Genomic DNA, 20,887 nt, shown 5'->3' on the forward strand with positions numbered 1-20,887 from the left:
AGGCCTATTATCAACAAAATGTGCCGCTAGAGACAATTAATCAAAATCTCATCTCTATCATCCATGAAATTCTGAAATGTAATGCACAATAATCTTTTCCAGGGATGACTTGATTGTCTGGGAAATGAGCCATGTATACGAGGTTAAAGGAACCGGCAGGTAGTGGGCCAATGAGAGCAACAGACTCTCAGACATACAGATGTGCAGGCAGAACAGACACGCCTATTAATAGTGCCAATTACATTGTGCTTATGTGATTGAAAAATAGGCAATACATGGACACAGACTGAGAAGAAAAGCAGACAGCCAAAGTTTTGACAGCTACACTCTTGTTATTATTGCCGTTTCTTCTCCTTTTCATAGTGATCTTAACTCGGTGATAGAAGCTGATGGATGAGATTCGTGGGAACTTGTGCGTGCGTGCGTGCGTGCGTGCGTGAGTGTGTGTGTATACCTGCACTGTGACAGCTCTATGTTGCTGCATAATGTGTCTTTTGGCAAATGATTGTCTAATAACCTCTAATTCTTTAACCTGCCTCAGGTCTGATGTTTGGAAAAGAGGGCAGGGGGAATAATTTAATTTCCTGGATTTCATGGTAACGTATACAGTGCACGGTTTCCAGGAAGACTGCACACATCACTGGACGTTAGCTGAGCTTCTCATAGACTGCTGAGGTAAAACACACAGGCCTACATTTCCCAGGCGCCTTACAGCTTCCACATTTATGGGTCAATAAAAGGCACAGCTGGGCTACTCCCATGATTCATGGCCGTATGACTTCATATCTACCACAGACTTTACCTTAATGTACAAGACAGATAAAAAAAAAAAAAAAAACATTTCTCTATCTGCCGTTGCCCTTCATAATATTTGTAAGAAAAGTGATCGTGAATTGTTTTTTACACATTTGAACAATAAACCACATTGGTCATCATTTCTGTGTAGATAATGAAAACTGACCAGACCCTCCCTGTTAATGGCTCTGTGCATATTAATATACTTTGCAATGATCTGTTATGAGTCCCACCACTGCCACTTGTGACAAGCACAGACACTTCACATATTGTATATAACTATAGTGCATCATTACAGCTTAGTGCTGGTTTCCCAAAAAGCAATAATACCTTTTTTAATTGTACAAAAAACTATAATTTACAAAAAATGCAGAATAATGTTCAAATGTAAACTCACTGCATTTCATTCATTTCATTACTTTTGGTCTGGTATTTCATTGTCCTTTCATTTTCGCATGTGAAAGGGGCTCTCAAGGTGTCAGATGCTTTTGGGAAACTTCAGCCTACATCTGTATAATATCTGCACCAGGACCCTCCAGTGTAAAATTAAAAACTTCAAAAAGACCCTAAAAACACAAAACGGCATAAGGGTTCACTGTATCCAGCAGGTTCAGTCTCATCTGCTGAGGGCTCTGGAGAAAGGAGAGACAGAGAGGTAGACATGGTGCTACACAGCTTATCGGTGTGTCTGGTCTGCATATCGATGCTTCTGTTCTGCCTTTTCCGTCTCTCTTTCTCCTTCATTTCTTTTTTTTTTTTTTTTTTTTTTTTTTTTTTTGCTTTCTCTATCTCTGGGCAAAGGTAGTCTAACAGAGGTAGAGATGCTAGTGTTGCTACTTCTTTATGACTCAGTCCTCCTCTTGTCTCCTTCTTAACTCCTTTTTAGAGGCTCAGAGTCAGTTAGAGGGGTGACACATGCTCATGGACTCTCGGCAATCTTCTCTTGATGCCATTACATCCTGTGGCTTCCTTGAGAACCTCCTGCTCCGCTTCTGTGTCACATTATTCATCCCCCTCTCACCTCTTGATTCTCTTTCCTCACCATCCATCGTTAGGCAGAGTGAGTTTCTGTTAAGTGTGAGAGAAGCAGGTAGAAGTCCATTCCTGTCTGCTCCCTTTTTATTCCTCCTCACACAACTGTCTCATTGCCTTTCCCCGGTTTGATCCAGCCCTCCCCTGGTGCCCTCTTGCCCCCTCGGCTCGCCCTGCTGTCTCTGAGCAGGCGGGCAGAGCAGCGTTGCCAGGTATGGAGGGTTTTCGCCGACCAGATCCACATGCCTGATGTGATCCCTACAAGCAGTGACATGAAGATTCGAAGCATCTCTGATGCCACGTATGAGTCCCTGGTGCTGGCCTTAAACTCCCCCCAGTGAGACAGCTGGTAGAGGTAACAGCCAATGACTGTGGACGCTGGGACAGTGTAGAGAACAGAAAACACTCCAATCTTCACCATTAAACGCTCCAGCTTGTCTGTTTTGGCACCGTCCTTCTGCAGGTTGGAACGGATCTTGAAAAGAGCCACCAGGCCGGCGCAGATGAACAGGGTGCCTGAGGTGCAGACAGGAAAACAAGATAAGCACATCAGATAGAGAAAACACAATGACAATGATAAAGCAGTAGGAACTGAGAAATTACATGTGAGAGTTTGCCAAATATAGGTATGAGCACACTATTTTTTAACACAAGGAATACAAATACAAACTAATTGTACTATGTTTCTGTAATTACCTATGAGAAGGTATGAAGCCAGTGGAGCCACCACAAAGCCTGTGAGTGCTTCCTGCTGCTGGTTGCCAACATAGCAGAGTCCAGTCAGGTCATCTGCATCCACCAGTCTCATTATGAGGATGACTATGGTTTTAACCGCTGGGATGGCCCAGGCTGCTATGTGGAAGTAGGAGCTGTGCATCTCAATAGCCTCATGGCCCCACTTCAGTCCAGCAGCCAAGAACCAGGTGAGCGTCAGGATCACCCACCTAGAACAGAGAGTGCAAGAAGAATGAGGGAAGGGGCAAACTCTGCTCATGTGTGCAATTATCAGATTATCTTTCTCACTTTGGCAGCAAATAACAATCAAATGTTTCATTGAAACAAGATGCTGAGGCAAACCTTGTGCTACTGTTTACTGCTAGAGCATCTCAAAACTTTGTTTGTTACATTGTTTTTCACAGCCAAACAGGTGGACATGTGCAGTTCTCTGTTGTAAGAAGCACATCCTGACACCAGTTAGTCACGAGTTACACAAAAGAGGGCTGTGGTCATATTTTAGGAGAGAGTGAAGTCCTTGAGCTTTTTAGCTTGTTGCATTTCCACGAGAGAGGAGAGAGGACAAACAGGAAAATGGGGGCAAAGTGAAAAGGAAGAGAAAATGCTGTTACAGCAGTGTGTTTCCACTGCAACTGTGGTGCAGAACGATGCACGATGCAAAAAGTGTCATCTTTTACCAAGGCTGCCTTTGTATGTGGAAATGATCCATCTAGTACAGAGGTTATGAGACAGGATGGTTAGACTTGAAAGAAAACAGGATACAAGTCTTGTGTTCCAATTGTTCCACCAAAGTCCATTCACAACATCTGATGACAATGGTCAAACTGGGAAAAAGAGATGAAGGATTGATATGACAAATGATAAAGTGCATGTATGTGTGCGTTTGTACTGACCATAGTGAGGAGGCCATGCCAAAGAAATAGAGGAGGAGGAAGACTATGGCACAGCCGGTGCTCTTTAACCCTTCCTGCACTAGAATTGGAACCGCTGTGGCATCCAGGTCGCAGGAAACACGCTCCCTCCCCAGAGTCAACCTTACCTGGAAAATGAAACAAGAACAAAAAGGGAAAATAGTTGTAAGGTTTTATTCATCACAGAAAAAGCTGAATCAATATTTTCACTATCTGTATTTACTTCGGATCATTGATTTTGGCATACATTTTTCTTTTAATTTGTTTATTGGAAGAAGACAAATCTCATTGATCAAGAGAGGAAACTGTAAACGAGGCAGACTTCACCTAGTTGCCTCATTTTCATATGAAAATCCCTAGTAAATGAAAAACACATGCAAGGAAAGGAATGGCAGTTTAAGACAGACAAGGCTATGTACAACGTACACGGCGGGATTTTTATTTATTCTGATTCCACCAAAATCTAATAATCAGTTGGTCTGCACAATTAATTGAAATATAATCAAAATCGCAGAAATGGCCAAGTGCAATATCCAAATCACAGGAGCTGCAATTTTTTTGATAAAGGTAAAATGTGTCACAATATTGTTGTGCACTGTTAGCACCATAAGTGTTGTGGTGCTACAGAGACGCCCCGGCCTACAAATCCTATTCTCCAGACGTAAAGGATCATGATTTGTTTGGTACAAAACTCAACAAGAATCACATCAGCATTTTTTGTTTTCAGTGAAAATTAAATGCTAAAACAACCATTCCAACTGAAATCGTTTATTCATTTATTGTTAATCGTTTATCATTTTATGGAGTTTTGTCACATTTTCTGGCAGCGTTTTGTTCTTGCGCACGTGATGTTATCTAATCTTTTGGTGTCTGAGCATGTATTGATTTTTTTTTTTTTTTGGCTCTTGTATTAGTATCAGTAAGTTTTATCCATTGTTTTTATTTCAGTTAGTCAGTGCAGGACAGTATACTTCTGAATCTCCCACTTACCAGGTATGCCACACTGTACAGATTACAGCACATAGACAGGAAGATGATGGGCCGCTCAGGGTAGGAAAAACGCTGTGAATCCAATAGAAAGGTCAAGACCGTCAGAGTGGTCGACAGGAAGCATAGCACGGCCCACACCGCCATCCATGCGTCTGTGAAGACTTTGGCCCCTCGTCGGTAGAGCCCGCTGTCGTAGCCACACTGCAGAGTACAGCTTTCAGTCTGTTTCAGCCAGGTATACTGGTCAGGTGCAGATCCCAGGGCCTGACACTCCTCCTGGTGGGGAGGATGGCGGACTGGCTGGTAGGGTGGGTCCTCATCGCCTGGACCCTCCATACACATGTGGTTGTGGTCATTTTGAGGCGGAAAGAGGCTGCAGTTGAGCACCTAGAGAAGATATAATAGGAAATATAATTTTTGGTGGCTTATTTAGGCTGTGAATACATACTGTTAAAAACACTTAGAGCTAATCTACATCATTTTTATTGTCCTAAAAGAAAGCATTTTGTTTTTTTTATTTCCACATCACTCAACCACACCTTAAAGTTATATTTCCTAATACACACAGAATTTTCCTGTGGTGATGTGACTCACCTCAGGCCATATGAAACCAAACTCATGGAGCACTGGGAGGCATTTTCTCTTGACAGACAGACACATGCTACCACATGGGCCAATGGGGATGGGCACCTTGTCAGTGCACATCGGCACGTACACTGAGCACAGGAAGAACTGGAGAAAAATGGGAGATGAAAGGTTATAAGTTGAAGATTTTGATCTGAGTATGTTTTACAAAACAGCAAAGCGTGTGTTCGGCTTTGAGATTTCATAACATGCAGTAAAAAGTAACTACAGAGCAAGTTTTGAGAGGAGGAGCAATCGCACACAAGTCGTTAAATGAGCTGAGACTGGTAACGTGAGTAATGTGTTGTGCGTGTATATATTCAAATAAGAGCTATGAGAGAAAAGAAAGGAGCAAACGTGAGGAATGATGTAAGAAGAGTGAAAAATGACAGTAATACTCATCCAGTATTATGTCAGATTTCAGTACACTGCTTTGTAGACTTTGTTCCAGTCAAGTTAAATCACACTGTGAAGCAGAAGGTAAATCATGTCTGTGGTGTAGCGCTTGTTAAAGACGTAGAAACAGCGCTGCGAGTGCCCCATGGGCCCATCTTTCTATATATTACAACAGGATTACAGCTGGTAGATGGCTTCACCATGTACTCCCACAAGTGGATCCTCCATCTACTTGCATATACCACTCACTATCCTGTTGCTTTTCCCTGTCTTTTACTTTCAATATGTTGCATCACCTCTAGTTGTGGGTCTCTATTTTCACTTCTAATAAAAACTCCAGAACTTGAGTCAAGACACCACGGCCAACACTAACCTGCTCCAAGGTTACACATACAACTCTGCGTCTTTAAAAACAATCTGTGGACTTAACAACACTGAGGGCATGTGCCATGTAATGCTGCATAATCCTCCCTAATCCAAGGCTCAGTTTTCTCTGTCCCATGGCAATGGTTTTGAAATAGATATCTAAGTCAGGGTTATAAAGATAGTGAAATGTCTGAAGTCACATTTGACTATTTGAGGTGGTTGAGATTTGTGGGAAGAGGTATTGTGGGCCTACAAAAGGTTGCAATTTTCACTGATTTCATGCCTTTACAGTGAAATCTGTTTGAAGCCAGGGACTAAAATTGTTCCAGGCTCACGATATGAAAATACACAGAAGCAGAAATTACATTTCACTCAGCTACGTTCAGGTAAAAGAAATAAACCATAAACCTACATTCCAAGAGCTTGGATTTGCTGATTTCTGACTTTAAATACAAAAACATGTTACAGTGAAAGGTTTGCTGCAGTTTTCCATTTCAAAAATACCAAAATATTTATTGGGCCATAATAAGAACAAAATGTTTGGGGCGGCCTTGCAGCCTTGATCTAGTGATAGAGAAATCCCATTATAAAATCAGCCCTTGAACGGATACCAAATGAAACCATGAAATCCAAGAAGGGTGTCAAGGTTGGGAAATAAATACACACAGAAACATAAAACATACAACTCTGACTTTCTGTGAGAATTTATTTGCAAAGGAAACGTAAAACTGTGCATCTGTGCACCACAGGCTTTTAAAATTGCAACCATGATAAATAAATTGTATAAAAGTTCCAGACATCATCAGTCAGCTACTGTTCTGCTACACACCTTCTGGCGAATAATGTTTCCATATTAGCAAAAACACACTGTGAGCTATGCAATGTCAAAATCTGTTATCTAAGTCAACGGGAACTTCCTCCAATCTCAGTTTGTTCTGCTTCTCTCTCTGAACGGTATCTGGGCTGTAGCACAGCTTTATCTCTGCGAATGGAGTGCACTGTCTGATCTGGAGTCAGTATTTAGTTTCTCACCACAAATAGAGAATCTTTGTTCCCAAAGTGAACCACAGTTATTACAGTTGTCCTGAGTAATTTGTGATTTGATTCAATGAAAATGAACAAAGTTTCCAAATCTACAAAGTTGCCCTGTAAATGAGTGTGTGTAGCTTCTATGTGTCTGCTCATAAAGATATTAAATTACATGCCGTACAATTTTTGAAATTTCTCATAGTGAGTTATGCCTACTCTGTCTGTGACAGTAATGTAACATGTTCTGGGTGTTTTCCCCGACCGTTGGTAACCTGAGCGCTGTCACTTCACTGTTAAAAGCTGCTCCGGTTACCAGTCAGGAAGCCTCCCATTAGAGCAAATGTTAGGGGATACGGTTTCCCTTTCCCCTTTCCTCCCTCTTTAGCGTGCGTGTGTGTGCGTGTGCGTGTGTGTGTGAGTGAGAGAGAGAGAGAGTGACAGAGAGAGAAAGACAGATTGGGGGGTGAGGGTCAGCTAATCTTATGAGACAGTTTTCAGCTGGACAGTTTGGTTTTATGCTGCAGTTGCTCCTTCTTCTGTCTGCCTGTCTCACACACATGCACACAAACGTCCCTCAAGCAGTGTATCAGTTTAGCATGTCAAACTAAATTTTACCAGTTTCCAAGCACCTGCACACACCAGCAATTCACTGTAACATTATAATAACATACCACATACCAGTACAGACGGGACAGTGGATTTGCAAATACAATTTCCTTAAAATAATAGCTTCTGGGAAAGTGTTTGTTTTCATGTCCATGTATGCAGAATTTCTAGGTATGATTTCATATGTGTGTGAAAGGGCATCTCTTAATAAAAACTTTTAAGACTACACACAATTTCAGAAAGTCCATTCATTAACACTGCCGCTGATATTTCCAAAAATGTGTTCTCCATTGTGCCACTGGTCATTCCAATTATAGTTTAAAGTAAAATCTCAGAGACAAGTAATGAGCCCAATCTAATTTTTTCTTACATGGTGCATGAGGCAAACAAGCAGCATTTGTCTTAGGACACTGAGGGCACCATTGTTAAGAAGAAGACTACAGTATATAGCCCTGAAGACTCAGCTGTTGCTGTGTGGGGCATGAACTCAGAATGTCAACAGACAGAGGGGGCATTTTCATTGAAATTAGCATGACAGCCTGGCACAGCAGGAAGGAAGGAAGGCAGGGAGCCCTCCATTTATTCTATGGCTCTATATATAACTCTGGGAATGGGAATCAATCAACCTATATTGTGCTGGTCATTATCACTGGCTCCATCAGTCTGAACTGCACATTGAATAGTCAACTATTGCTAGTAGCTCCCTGTCATGTGCTCTGAGACCACACTCTGTTACACACACACACAGACACACACAGACACACACACACACACACAAATATAGCAGACTATCTAGACTTGTCCATACCTTTCTGAGAACAGGATCACTGTTCCTAAATTTGTGCATGTGTGTAAAAACATTAGTGTTTGCCTTTAATGACACACTGTCTATTCTATTTTACTCTGTTCTATTATAATATCAGTATGCATTAACTGTGTATCACATCAGTCCAGTACCTTGAGCTGACTGGAGCAGCCGTACTGTATGAGCGGTGTGAACGTGGTCAGTTGCAGCTCGGCGTCCGACTGCAGCACGTTGCCGACCAGATTGGGCATCTTGGTGACGTTGTATCCGAGACCCTGGCACATGCTGATCCTGATCGGGTCGCAGGTCATCTCCTCTACCTCATCTCCGAAAGCCTGCACCAGGCAGAGCGGACCGACCAGCCCGGACAAGAGGAGGAAGGCTGCGCCGGTAAGCGACACCATCATCCCGGGCATGGTCACCGCGACACTGAGCGGCTGCCCTCTGTAAATGCTGGCACAGTTAATATTTCCTCAAACACAAAGTTAGGTCGGGTCGCCCTGGAAACGCCGGCGCGTGTTTATAGTCCAACAGGAGGGGGGCGCGTGTAGTCCGTGCGTTCTGGAGGCTACAGTATCCCACTCAGAGCCATTCAACAGATTAAAATATCCTGAAATGAGCAGTGAATCGTTGCGGGATCTGCACGTAAACAAAAGCGCGTGTTTTTAATTAAAATAGCACGTGCATCTGCAATTAAAAAACTATATTTGAATAAATCCCCCAGTCCTCCTTGCGTTGTTTCCCGTTAGTAACTCCGTGCGGAGGAGCGCAACGCAGCGACGAGACACCACGGTCTGGTTTTGCGCCTGTACTGCCTGCAAGCGTCCAGCACTAAACTTTATTGTGTCTGTGAGGAGAGACTATTTTGCCCGTCCAGAGGAGAGCCGACCAATCCATGCGCGGGAGTTGGGTTTCCCTGACCAACCCCTGACCAGGAGGGCGGGATCCAAGAGAAAAATAGAAGAGCGAACCTCATCCCCTGCCCGCTACCCCCTCCTCCCCTCTCCTTTGCTACAGCTTTTATTTTCCATCTCCTGTCTCCATACCTCTTGCATCCTTTGCTTTTTCTTTCCTAATTTTTCTCAGTACGTTCCCTCTCCTCTCCTCTCCTCTCCTCCTGCAAAGAAAATCAGTGAGCATTCCCCAACTAATTCTGACAATATCCAGAACCTGTATTTATACCGGCTGATGTGGTTTACATATATTTTTATTGGCTGTATTTTTAGAAAATAGGCTTCTGAAAAAGTGGATTTTTCAGTGTGTCTGTGTGTGTTTATTTTAAATTTAAAGTCCCTAATGGTCTTTTAAGGCTGTCTGGAACTTCACCACAGGTTCCACTCCCCTTCTCTAAAGGCCCGTCAGCTCTAAGTGCTCATGACATTGTAATTGAAAGTAGGGCCTTAAGAGATGCTGAAGCATTGGAAATCTGTTTTGCATTGCAATGAATGCACATACTGGACAGGTTTTGTTTGCTCGTGGCACCCTGGGAGAAGGTTTCTCTTTTACAGCATGAAACTAGCAGTGAAGAGTGTTGTTTTGGCTTTTCTGTGTTGCAAAAGTGGACTTGGGTGAGAAAGTGCTTGGATTTGTTGCAAATATTTGGGTGGAGGAAAGCTCAAGGAACACTTGATTTGTGTTTTCTTCCAAGTGATTTGTACAATTCTGAGACTGTTGAAGCATCTGCCAGGTGTAATGAAGCTCAACTTAAGAGCTCCATGGACCTTTTCAAATTCTACAAGTACGTGATGTTACTGTGGCCAGAGTTTTGATATTTAACAGGATTTAAATGAGATGAGGCCTCAAAGCAACGGCCATATGTAGCAAGAATATATATATATATATATCATCCTTTGTGTGAGAATTCTGAAATTAAACCATTTGCCATCTTATGTCCACAAGCAAGCATTATTTATTTGAGTTTTGCGTGTTGACCCTTTGACACAGCTGAATCTGGGTGAGATAACAGACCTGGTATTGACATTCCACACATGACCTAGAAACACACACACACACACACACACACACACACACACACTCTTTCTCCCACACACAAAGTGAGGAAATGCAACTGGTCCCTAAAATGTGTGCCCTTATTTTATCTCAAACCTAATATAAAGAAACATTAGGGACCAACACAGAAAGAAGAACATTCCTTTTCAAAATGCCAGGCTCATTATTATTATTATTATATTAGACTTATAATAATTGAAATTAAAACTTAAAAATGCAGAAAATGCCTAGGAATGTTGAAAGAATAGAAAATGAACTAACTAACTTCTGTTAGTTTTTTCTTTTTTTTCAACCTGGTGTGTTTCTATCAGGTTTTACGGTATAGCTGTGGATAGGAGAGTCACATAAACTCCTCACTCTTGAAAGTAACAGGAGTCTGGTTGGCTGATCTCATTGTGCTGCCATGTTTTCCCTCTTGGATTATAGACTGTGATGTTTAGGCGAATCCAGTGTGACAATTGATTGGCAGCAGCAATGACCTCTCAACCCAGTCAACCCCCTGCCCCCCAACACACACTCACATCTCTCTGCTCACTCACACACACACACACACACACACACACTCACGCTCACACACATTCGCATATACACCATCCCCCTCTGCTGCTCTTTGGCTGAACCTGGGGTTAAGACCTGAGGTAATTAGCACTGAGCTGAAACAATAGAGTGTGCCCTGGAGCTGATGGTTATCAGGGGTGTGGTGTGTGTGTGTGTGTGTGCGTGTGTGTGTGTGCGTGTGTGTGTGTGCGTGTGTGTGTGTGTGTGTGTGTGTGTGTGCACATGCATGCAGAAGAAAGAGGGGAACGGATGGGAACATGAAATGGAGACATCTTAAAACCACTCTGAAGGTTAATTTAAAGACTTACGTACATTTGAGCAGAAAGCAAGAGGACAAAATTAGTTATGATACTTTTTTTCGCCATCACAGCGTAATCACATCAGTTATTTAAATCAATTCATTTTAACGACAGATAACAAGAAGAAGAGTGAGGAAAGCAGAGGGAAAGGGAGTGTGAGGTCAGGACTGACAGTAGCACATTATCAGCCTAAGCCACCAGCACACTCTGTCCCCTCTGTTGTCTTTCACAGTAGAGTGTGAATAGCAGGGGTGAGCGGACAACATGTTGGGACTGACAAACTAATGACCATCACACTGAGTGGATAATGACCACAGTTACTCTGTAAGCCATAAAACCACTGAGTTAATAACCAAACATCCCCATTAAAATTGACTGAATTGACATTTGGCCAGTAAGCACAGAAGATGGAACGAGCAGGTATTAAATCTGTTTATAGCCTCATTTTAAGGTCATGGATGTTTACATGAGATAAGATATGATTAAACCTGGTGTAGTGCATGAGACTTAAATGTTACATGCATCTCTGACTATTCAAGACAAATTATTTTAGTACTCTGGTTTTCATGAATCCACAAGGAGTGTATTCTCTGGCTGTCCTACTTCAGTGCACTAACCGTTTCCTGACCAAACCAGCAATCAGCAGCAGGAGGAAGTCAGACTGCCAATACTCGGGTTAGTGCAAGCATAATATAAACATTTATGGTGACTAGTTAATTGATGGTGACTGTATGGAAAACAGTCTGCAGAGGTGGGCCACGGGCAAAGTAAATATCTAATCAAAATGTATCAGCAACATGATGTGGGTAGCGGGGGGTGGGAGGTTGGAGGTTGAGGAGGGTTTAGGAATTTCAGCCGTGCATGTCACTGATGGTGACAGTCGGACCAACTACAGTGATAACAGGTTCATGTGCCCGGTATCTCAAAACATTCCCTATCAGGTCTACATTTTTTTTTTTTTTTGAGTTCATCTTTGTTGGAACATGAAATGCATAATATTATTTTCTCTTCTATATTTCATACTGAAAACAACTTTTACAACAGAAGATCGGATCAGACTATTAAAACTACAAATTAAAACTTTACATGCAGCACCAAGTCTGTGTGAGAGTTTGTTTTGCAGTCCAGCAGTGCTGATTTCCACTGCTGTAGGCCAAGCAAAAATAGTCAGGGCTTTCTAATTATCTATGCCACACAGTTTCCTCCAACACAACATTCATGTGATTCTTTTTGCGTGTTGATGCCAACAGAAAGGACTCAATGGTGTGGTTTTCTTTCCCAAATTACCCACCCTTGCTAACATTTTGATGGTTTAATGCTTAAGAGCCCTGCCTTTGGAAGGACATGTGCCCCGGCTGGCCTTGGATCAAACCTCCCCAGAGTCTTAACTTCACTAATCCCTACTCTGTATCACTGCCACCTTTGTTACTTCCACAATAACAAAAAAAAAGAAAGAAAATACATGTGCAGAACTTTAGGTACCACATGAGACAGACTGTGCTGAACAAATATATAGTAAGTAGACACCACTTTTATTGTTTAATTTAACTTCAGTCCTCAGTTGGAGAGGCAGGATTTGGGGAGGAGAGGCAAGTTAAAGAAATATTTATGTCTTGACAGAGACCTAAATTTCGGGATTGAAATGTTATCAGATGATCCTGGAATAAGACCTTGTTGGAAATACATCAATCACAGACTCAGAGCCTATGTCTGCTACCGTCTTTGCTCAAAAACATACAATCTCTGTTTGTTGGTGAACCTGCTGCTTTAAAAGTGACACACCGATGTGGAGGAATTGATTTATGATTATTAATAATGTAGCTTCGCTTGAGCGGACAGCTGTAAAGCTCAGTGGAGCTAAAATCAGCAACAGCACAAGTATAGGCAGGGCACTGCATCTGTCCTTAATGATTTAATACCAGCTGCTCAAAATTCATTTAGATTTTGTTACTAACTTCCTCTATTTTTGGCAGTACCGTCTATTCAATTTTAAACATTCATCTTGTGTGATTCATTCGTTTCATAAAATGTAAAAGAAAGAAGGGAAGCTGCTTTTTCTGCATGAAAACCCTTATCTATCTTAGATTTCAGCCGTTCTTTCACTCCACATCTTCTATGAAACATTTTCAGACACCACTAAATAAATTCAGTATCAAAATTCAAGGTTTTTAAGGGACAGAGTCAAAGTATAACTCTATTTGAAGTATGCCGTTCTCTTGTATGTGGAGTACACCGCCCCTTCTCCTTCTTAAATGAATACATACAGTATATATGTTAGTTTGGCCACAGCCTTGTTAAGGCCGACTCGGTCTTGCTGTGGGAATGTAACCATTCTAACCTTTCAGCTTGGCAGGCTGAGTGAAAGGCAGTACCCTGAGGACAGAAAGAGAGACACAAGTGTGTATCAGTCACCAGATAGCATCTTATGGCTCGATGCCCAATCCCCAGTCCTTGAAGTGTGGTATTAATAGGCCCGCCAACTCCTTGGAATGGTGTGAGTGTGCATAACTGCAAATGTTCTGCATGCAGGAGAGTGAGTCTGAAGGTGTGTGGCTTTCCTTCCATGAATTTGGTCTTTTTAAACCTCTGTGTATGTGAATGCAGGTGTTTTCAGGTTAGGGGTGGGTGGGGGTTGGCGGTGGGGGTTGCGGGATGGGGAGATGGGGGTGGGGGGGGGCATGCGTGGGAGTAAGTGCTTATGTCATTATGGGCTTGGGGGAGCTTGATAGAAGAGAGTGGGGGGTTTCTACAGGTGATCTATCCCCTCTGGGACATCAAGCTCACATTACCCTGCTGTGGAGTACCATACACATGCACAAACAAGTGGACACTCTTTCTTTTAAGGCTGTTTTCATATTAGGTACGAGTGCTTTGTTCCATGCCAAAGTGTGATAACCCCCCCCCCCCACCGCTTAGTCTACCTGAGTACAGGTAGAGTGCAGTACTCAGATACAGTATGTAGGGACATGCACTTAGTTGATTTTTGATCTGCCAATAAACACAAAGAAGAAGGAGAAGATGAATGAATGATTGAAGGAAGAAGAAACCAACATTTTTTTTATGTTGTTGCTCCAGGGTAGAAAAGCGGTGTTGTGCTTGTGTTGTGTTGTTTTGTGTTGTACTGACTCACATGTAAATACTCTCAAATTATTTCATAAATCACGGTGTGTTTGTGTGCAGTGTCCAGTTGTGATTTTGTTTTATATGTTTTTGTCAGCCCAAATTTCAAGCAAGCATTTAGACCAGAGATCCCTTTGTGGCCATGTTTGAATGGTACAGTCGAATAGTTGTAACGTCACATTCTAAACAGCAGATGCAAAATAATGCGTGGATCTTGATATAAATAAAATCTGACATATCTGTGGCGTTGAACTCTACGAGGGTGTACAATTTGCAGATCCAGATAATATTCCGGATCTGGTGGAAGAAAATGCTGAATCCGCATTACTCACACAGTTGAACTTATTATTAATTGTATGTAACAGTGCATATGTCAGCAGTAGCATTTAGAAATGCTTACTTCAGTATTTCATCCAACATGCACGCGATAAAATTACACAATAACAACAGCAGTTGCGACATAGCAAACGAACAATTCACACAGCTGTAGAGCTGAATGAATTGTGTAATGCTGACGTCATCATTTCACACTACAGGTACTAACACCATACAGCTGTCTTGTGCAAGGATTAAAGACAATAGATAAATAAAGGTATGCTTGAGAACAAAAGATATGTAGGATTGTTTTGCCTTGGCGGAGGTCCAAATTGTCCAAATTGCAAAATGTGAGTAACCGTTTTTCTCTACTGCTACTTTTGACGGTTCTGTTTTGTTGTTCAGACTCAAAGTTGTCAGCCACAAGACCATGTTTTTACCCAGATTACAGATATCAAGTACTGTAACTGATCAAAAAAACCCACATAAACACTCTTAATCTCCTTAATTAATTAACGCTTATTAAGTCCCTTCATTAAAATCAGCATAGTACATGTAGGTCATGGCTCTGAGCTTGTCAAACTACCAAAACAATATAAAATCATAACCACATGCACAAACATGTGCAGTGACGCAGAGATACTCTTCAGAGATTGAAAATGCTCTCACAGTTGCCTCTTAAACAGAGATCTCTCTATGTTGCCGTGAAGAAGACCCCTCATTATGTTGGCTGTCACTGAACCAAACAAAGCCGGCATAAATCTGCCCCAGTGTGTGACTGTAGATAGCATGTCGGTGTTCAGAAATCAGAGGCGTGACGTGTAACAAAACGGCATCGGCGTCTGTCCTGCGATGCCAGCTCTCACTTGCACACAGAGGTCAATCTGGCTCTGTGACTACCTCTGCTGCCAGCTTAGAGCCTTTCCAGAAGAAAGTACAGGGGCCACGTTCATTGTACTGAAGTAATAGGTCAAGCAATACAGCTGTATGACTCCTTTGTGTTTTAAATACTGTAAATACTCTATCACAGTTTTTATTGCATTACCATCAAATTACATTAGATTTGACCCTGTTGTTTAATTCAAAGGAACTTCACATCGAGGCATTATCATCTCTCTAGGAATACCAGAGAAATACCAAGCAAAGCCTTCCTGTTAAGTCTTGGCCTGGCTCTGATTTTTTTTTTTTTTTGCTGTAGTCTCACTCTCTCCCCCACCCAACCTCAAACAGTGGACAGTAGTTCCTCATACGCACTAAATACTGGATAACCAGACAATAAAAATCATCTGGACTACTTGTTTTATTTTATTTGCTCATTTTCTTGTGGTTATACACCACTTATGCACCATAAACGAATATCTATGAGTGGTTTCAGATGGAAGCCCTTTTAAGGAATATCTCGATGTCTTGAAATTCAGTTTTTGTAAATCTTACCCACAGGCTATTGGAAAAAAATCTCCCTACATGCTTTGCCTGTTTGGATGATATCCCACATAAGAATGTCTTCAATAACTTAAGCGTAATGAAATGACCATCACTGGCAGGATATTACCATGCACCCGGAAGTGTCTCTATTCATTTTTAATTCTATAAGGCACTTTTTTGAGCGTGACTTTGGCCCAAGGCAGCTCGGTCTGGCCTGTTTGGTGACAGACTACAGACCGCTGATAGATGGTTCCTGTCCATGGCTGTAAATCGGCCTCTTGTTGGAGAGTTAACCCCTGTAACCCTGCTCGTCTGTAACAGCAGACTCCCCCTCTCACAGCCTAGGGCAGCTGATGAGCTGTTCCCAGAAATCTGATGAGCAGGTGGTAGCGGTCCAGTTGGGATGTGGACGGATGTGCTTGCCTCGAAAAATTGTCCCCATTGCTGTGTGTGGCTGCGTGGGTGAGAATTTGGCTCACAAAAGAAAAATAGCAAAATAAAATAATCTCCCATCCACTGAACATCTGCACCACCAGCTGAAGGCAGCTTCCTGTGACTATAGAAATGTCACGACAGCAAGGTTTAACAGATGAAAAGCCATATCTTAGCAGAGCATATCAGCGCAGAGGTCAACTAAGTAGGCTGGGCAAACTAATTAGGTAGCTGCTCGGGCTGTTAAATGTGTTTCTATGTGCTGTGACTGTGTCCTTTTGTAGTCATTATTCACAGTTAATCAGAAGGGACATGTATCATGTAAAAGCTTAATTACAGCAAAGTGTGCACACATAGACACACATTCATCCACTTGGAGCATTAGGGAGTAGTTCTCCTCCTCCTCCTGACCTTCTGCAGACACAGCTGTTTCTCCTCTCCTCTGACTGGTGACTGGGACAAGTTTTATTAATGTGCTGTAACTAAGTAACCACATAATATGAATCTCTGTAGCCCTGCTAACAGATTGATTTACTTCTTTGCTCATGGGTGTGCATGCATTCACTATATGTCTGTGCAGTATTTCATATATGAATACATTCCTTTTTTGCTCTGGTGCAGGGCAGATTTGTTACTGCAATGAATTATTCAGTGGCAGCGGAGCTGCCTTAGAGGGATTAGTGGAATTCCTACATACATTTGTCTGGCAAGTAAATGAATTGAAATAACATTTCCAGACACCCAATCTGTTCCTTAAATGTGTTTTCAGAGAAACAGAAATGCAAATGTAGATGTGTTATTGCTAAAATCTGACTTGTGCCGGGAAATAATGTGATCATTTTCATAGTATGGGATTTCTTGGCAAGTGTGAGCGGCCGGTACAGTTTGCATGTTTAACTAAGTGTGTTTCCATGATCTGTGTTTTCGCTGTACATTGTACAATGCCAAGATACTGAACTGTTTTAATGAAAGTGTGCATAACTGACTCGTAGGAATACCTCTTTACAGACAACTTCTGGGAGTTTGTGTGTGTGTGTGTGTGTGTGATTATGTATGTGTACTTGGAACGTAATTCATCCATGGACTCTACAGGACCACCGTGGCACCATCAGATGAGAATGTAGAGCTCGCCAATGTGTGCCTGTTTGCACACATGCACACACAATGCATATACATTGTGTATGTGCAGTATAAAGTGTGTGTAGTTTGTGCATGTATTGTTTAGTTTGAATATTGGTGATTTTTGAATTCTGGCAAAATGATCTGAGGAAATGATTGGGACTTAAAATCGCTGTTGTTTTTCAGAGGGTGGGAGAAATATGTGATATGAGTGTGTATATGTGTGTGCGATTCTGACACTTCCTCTGGAAATGTTCTGTCAACTGCTGTGTTGAAAAGGTGAAGGGCTGACATCCAACATGCAGCTGTGCATAGAGGGAGAGAGAAAAAGAGCATACAAGAGTGATTTACTGTACATGGAGAAGGGAGGTGGGTGCTCTGTTTTTCCGACGCAGTGAGAAATATGCGGAGAGGAAAGAGGGAGCGACCTCTTCAGAGATAGAGAGTTGGAAAGAGATGGGACCGCGCACTCACAGAGAGACAAAAGGAGGGAGCAGAACAGATTCATCAAATCTTCTTTGAGTAACTAACCTTCCAAAAGTAAAAAAAGAATCATTGTTTTCCTGGTTTGCTCTGTTAGCGTTTCTACTGCTTTCCACTGAAAACACGCCATCAATCGTTTCTCCCTCAGTTTGTTATTCATAGACCCCTGTGCTGACTTCCTTGGCACCTGTCTCTTCCCTGTCTTGTTGCTCCACTTCTTAAAATAGGACTCATGTCTCCAGAGGAAGAGTAAACACTGGCCCTGCCGTGGGAATAGACCAGCACAAACACACACACATACACACAAGCAAATCGCTACAGTAATATACTCACAGTTAATTTCTGACAACACGAAGGGCAAGACTGTGGCCCATCTGTGGCAAATCAAGCTTTTACAACAGTTAATATTCAGATATAATGTGCAACTATTAATGAACCCCAGCTTGCTGGAGGCTCAGCTGATTAAATCAAAACAAAATAAGCTCACGCTACATGTGACAAATCCTGCGGTGCAAAAAGTTAAAGAGCAAAAATCTAAAAAGCAACCATGATCTGGCCCCTCATCTCAAGTTTTCATCAATATTCAAAAGTGTTTGAGCTAAAACAATTTTGTGTTGATTAAGTGTTGAAGTGTCTCCTAGTTTAGGTAATGTTCTCTGCAATAAAGCCTAAAAGGAAAAAATAAAAATATATATTCAGTGCCTTTTCCTGATCACAGATTTGTTATTCACTATAGAAAGAAACACCTGAACCAACTATAACATGATAATTGACTATATCTGTTATTTAAAATCTAGAATTACATGATATTATGTGCTGAAGGACACATGGTCATCAAAAATATGACAGAAGTTATACAAAAGTCATGAGTGTATTGCATTGAATATTAACCAGATTAGTGCTCAACATTCAGCTCATCAGGTCCTGCCAGCCTAGACTAGCCTGCAGAGCCCAGTAGCACGAGCTGCTGAGTGCTCCTGAGAACTGGGCTGGCAGCCTGCATGGTGTCCTGTGACTTAATCACTGAAAACACTCTGAGAGTGTGTGTGTGTGTGTGTGTGTGTGAGAGAGAAATGCTGTACAGTAGAAACATAAAACCACAAGAGAGAACAGTCCAAATATTTAAAGTGGGTTTTAAAATCAGGTTTTCCATCAGGGTGATTGTTGATGTTCACTCGATAACCTTTGTACACGTCAGATTCGCTGAATAGGTCTGTTAGTGTGTGTGTGTGTGTGTGTGTGTGTGTGTGTGTGTGTGTGTGTGAGTGTGTGTGTGTAGTTTGTGCTGTTTTGATAAAACTGTTGAAATTAAGTGTATACAGGGAGTGTAGGGAGTGGGTATTTGCCTTGATATGCTTGACAAAAATCAAACCAAACACACACACACATACTCACAGTACACACATACTCACAGCACACACATACACACAAACACACACTCACTGTTTGATATGCGGTTTGACTGCTGGACACAGCCCCCTCCCTCAGTTTGCCGCTCTCACATACACAAACACTTTTCATTCAACAGTCAGATTCCTGTTTTCTTGCCGCTCATTCAGAGAGTCTGGACAAGAATAACCTCAAAAGAATGTGCATGCATGCACACACACATCCCAAATGATCCCAATACTTATTGTTTAATCTTTTAATAGTTAAACTTAGTCATATACCTTAGAGAATTATTTAAGTTCATTTCACATCTAGAGGATAACTACATCATTTTCTACCACACTTTTTAATTGTCTGAAGTATTAGTGACATGATGATAAAGCTTGTAAAAATACTAACAATAGCTTATCAGAGTTGCGTGTGTGTCTGCTGATGTTTGCTTTTGGTCAGTATAGTTCTGTGTGTACAGTGTAAGCTTATGTGGGTGTTTAGTTTTGATACCCGATGTGGGTTTATAGTCATACGTCATCCAGCATATGGTGTGTGTGCGTGAGTGTGTGCTGGGAAAATGCTTTATACAAATGGCTTATTCACGTTTGTTGCAGCAGTGGGCGCCCGCCGTAGCATTCTCACCATACCAGGTCCTCTCGGCCCAATTGTGGTTTTACTGTGTGCATGTGTGCGTGTGTTTTATATGTCCATGTGTCTCATCTTTGTCCCATGACTCCTAGCTTTACCACAGCGGCTGACAGACGTAATCTACACACACACTGAATTATTCTCACACACACACACACACACACACACACACACACACACACACACACACACAAGCACATGCACAGACTGGAAGACAAATGGACCTTGCTGACACACAGACAGAGATGTGGACAAGCTGCTTTTCTGTTTGAATGCTCAGCCAAACCGCAAGCCACAATTACACTTGTCCCTGTCTGTTTGACTGTAGCAGAGATAGACTGCTGTGTGTTCACTGTGCTGTTGGCTGCAGGATGATGATGTGACATAGCAGGGATGTGACACTGTAGGGTTGTATTTGCATGCAATCTTTTCAAACTCATTGTGAGGTTAAAGAATTGACGAAGGACACAAAGTTTTTTTCACAGTATTTTGTATTGTAACTTTAAATAACAAATTTTCTAAGTTTTATGTGCTTATGTTGCTTGGTGCTGACAGATTTGAGAGATACATATTATTAGGGTGAGAATTATACCATGACATCTTTTCTCTGGGGTGAGAGGGAACCCAGTAGCGCAGGCGCATGCTTCAGTGAACTGAAGTGTTACCATCCTTACAGTATCTTGCTTGTTTATCCAAAGCTGTCGAATAAATATAGGTGACTAGAGAGTGCAATATTTCCCTCTGAAATGTAGTGGAGTGGAAAAGTAGCATAAAATAGAAATATTCAAATAAAGTACAAGTACCTCAAA

At 41.9% G+C, this 20,887-nt stretch overlaps 1 protein-coding gene across 1 annotated transcript; it reads right to left on the reverse strand.

The window, feature by feature from the left end:
• Positions 1 to 1,666: 1,666 nt before the first annotated feature.
• fzd4 (frizzled class receptor 4) lies at positions 1,667 to 9,046 on the reverse strand. Its single transcript, XM_022748523.1, has 6 exons — positions 8,442 to 9,046; positions 5,058 to 5,195; positions 4,464 to 4,850; positions 3,456 to 3,601; positions 2,524 to 2,771; positions 1,667 to 2,343 (listed from the first exon to the last, which is right to left on the reverse strand). The coding sequence occupies exons 1-6, from the start codon at positions 8,703 to 8,705 to the stop codon at positions 1,925 to 1,927; spliced, it is 1,602 nt and encodes a 533-aa protein (XP_022604244.1). The 5' UTR covers positions 8,706 to 9,046; the 3' UTR covers positions 1,667 to 1,924.
• Between the last annotated feature and the right edge of the window lie 11,841 nt (positions 9,047 to 20,887).

Source organism: Seriola dumerili, unplaced genomic scaffold (genome assembly GCF_002260705.1).
Source record: "Seriola dumerili isolate Sdu_G_001 unplaced genomic scaffold, Sdu_1.0 BDQW01000122.1, whole genome shotgun sequence".
Classification (NCBI taxonomy): Eukaryota; Metazoa; Chordata; class Actinopteri; order Carangiformes; family Carangidae; genus Seriola; species Seriola dumerili.

Coding starts and splice junctions, on each gene's coding strand:
- fzd4 (XM_022748523.1), bottom strand. CDS start 8,705: ATGCCCGGGATGATGGTGTCGCTTACCGGCGCAGCCTTCCTCCTCTTG. Junction 2,772..3,455: donor GGCATGGCCTCCTCACTATG/GTCAGTACAAAC, acceptor TCTCTGTTCTAG/GTGGGTGATCCTGACGCTCA. Junction 2,344..2,523: donor GGCTTCATACCTTCTCATAG/GTAATTACAGAA, acceptor TCTGCACCTCAG/GCACCCTGTTCATCTGCGCC.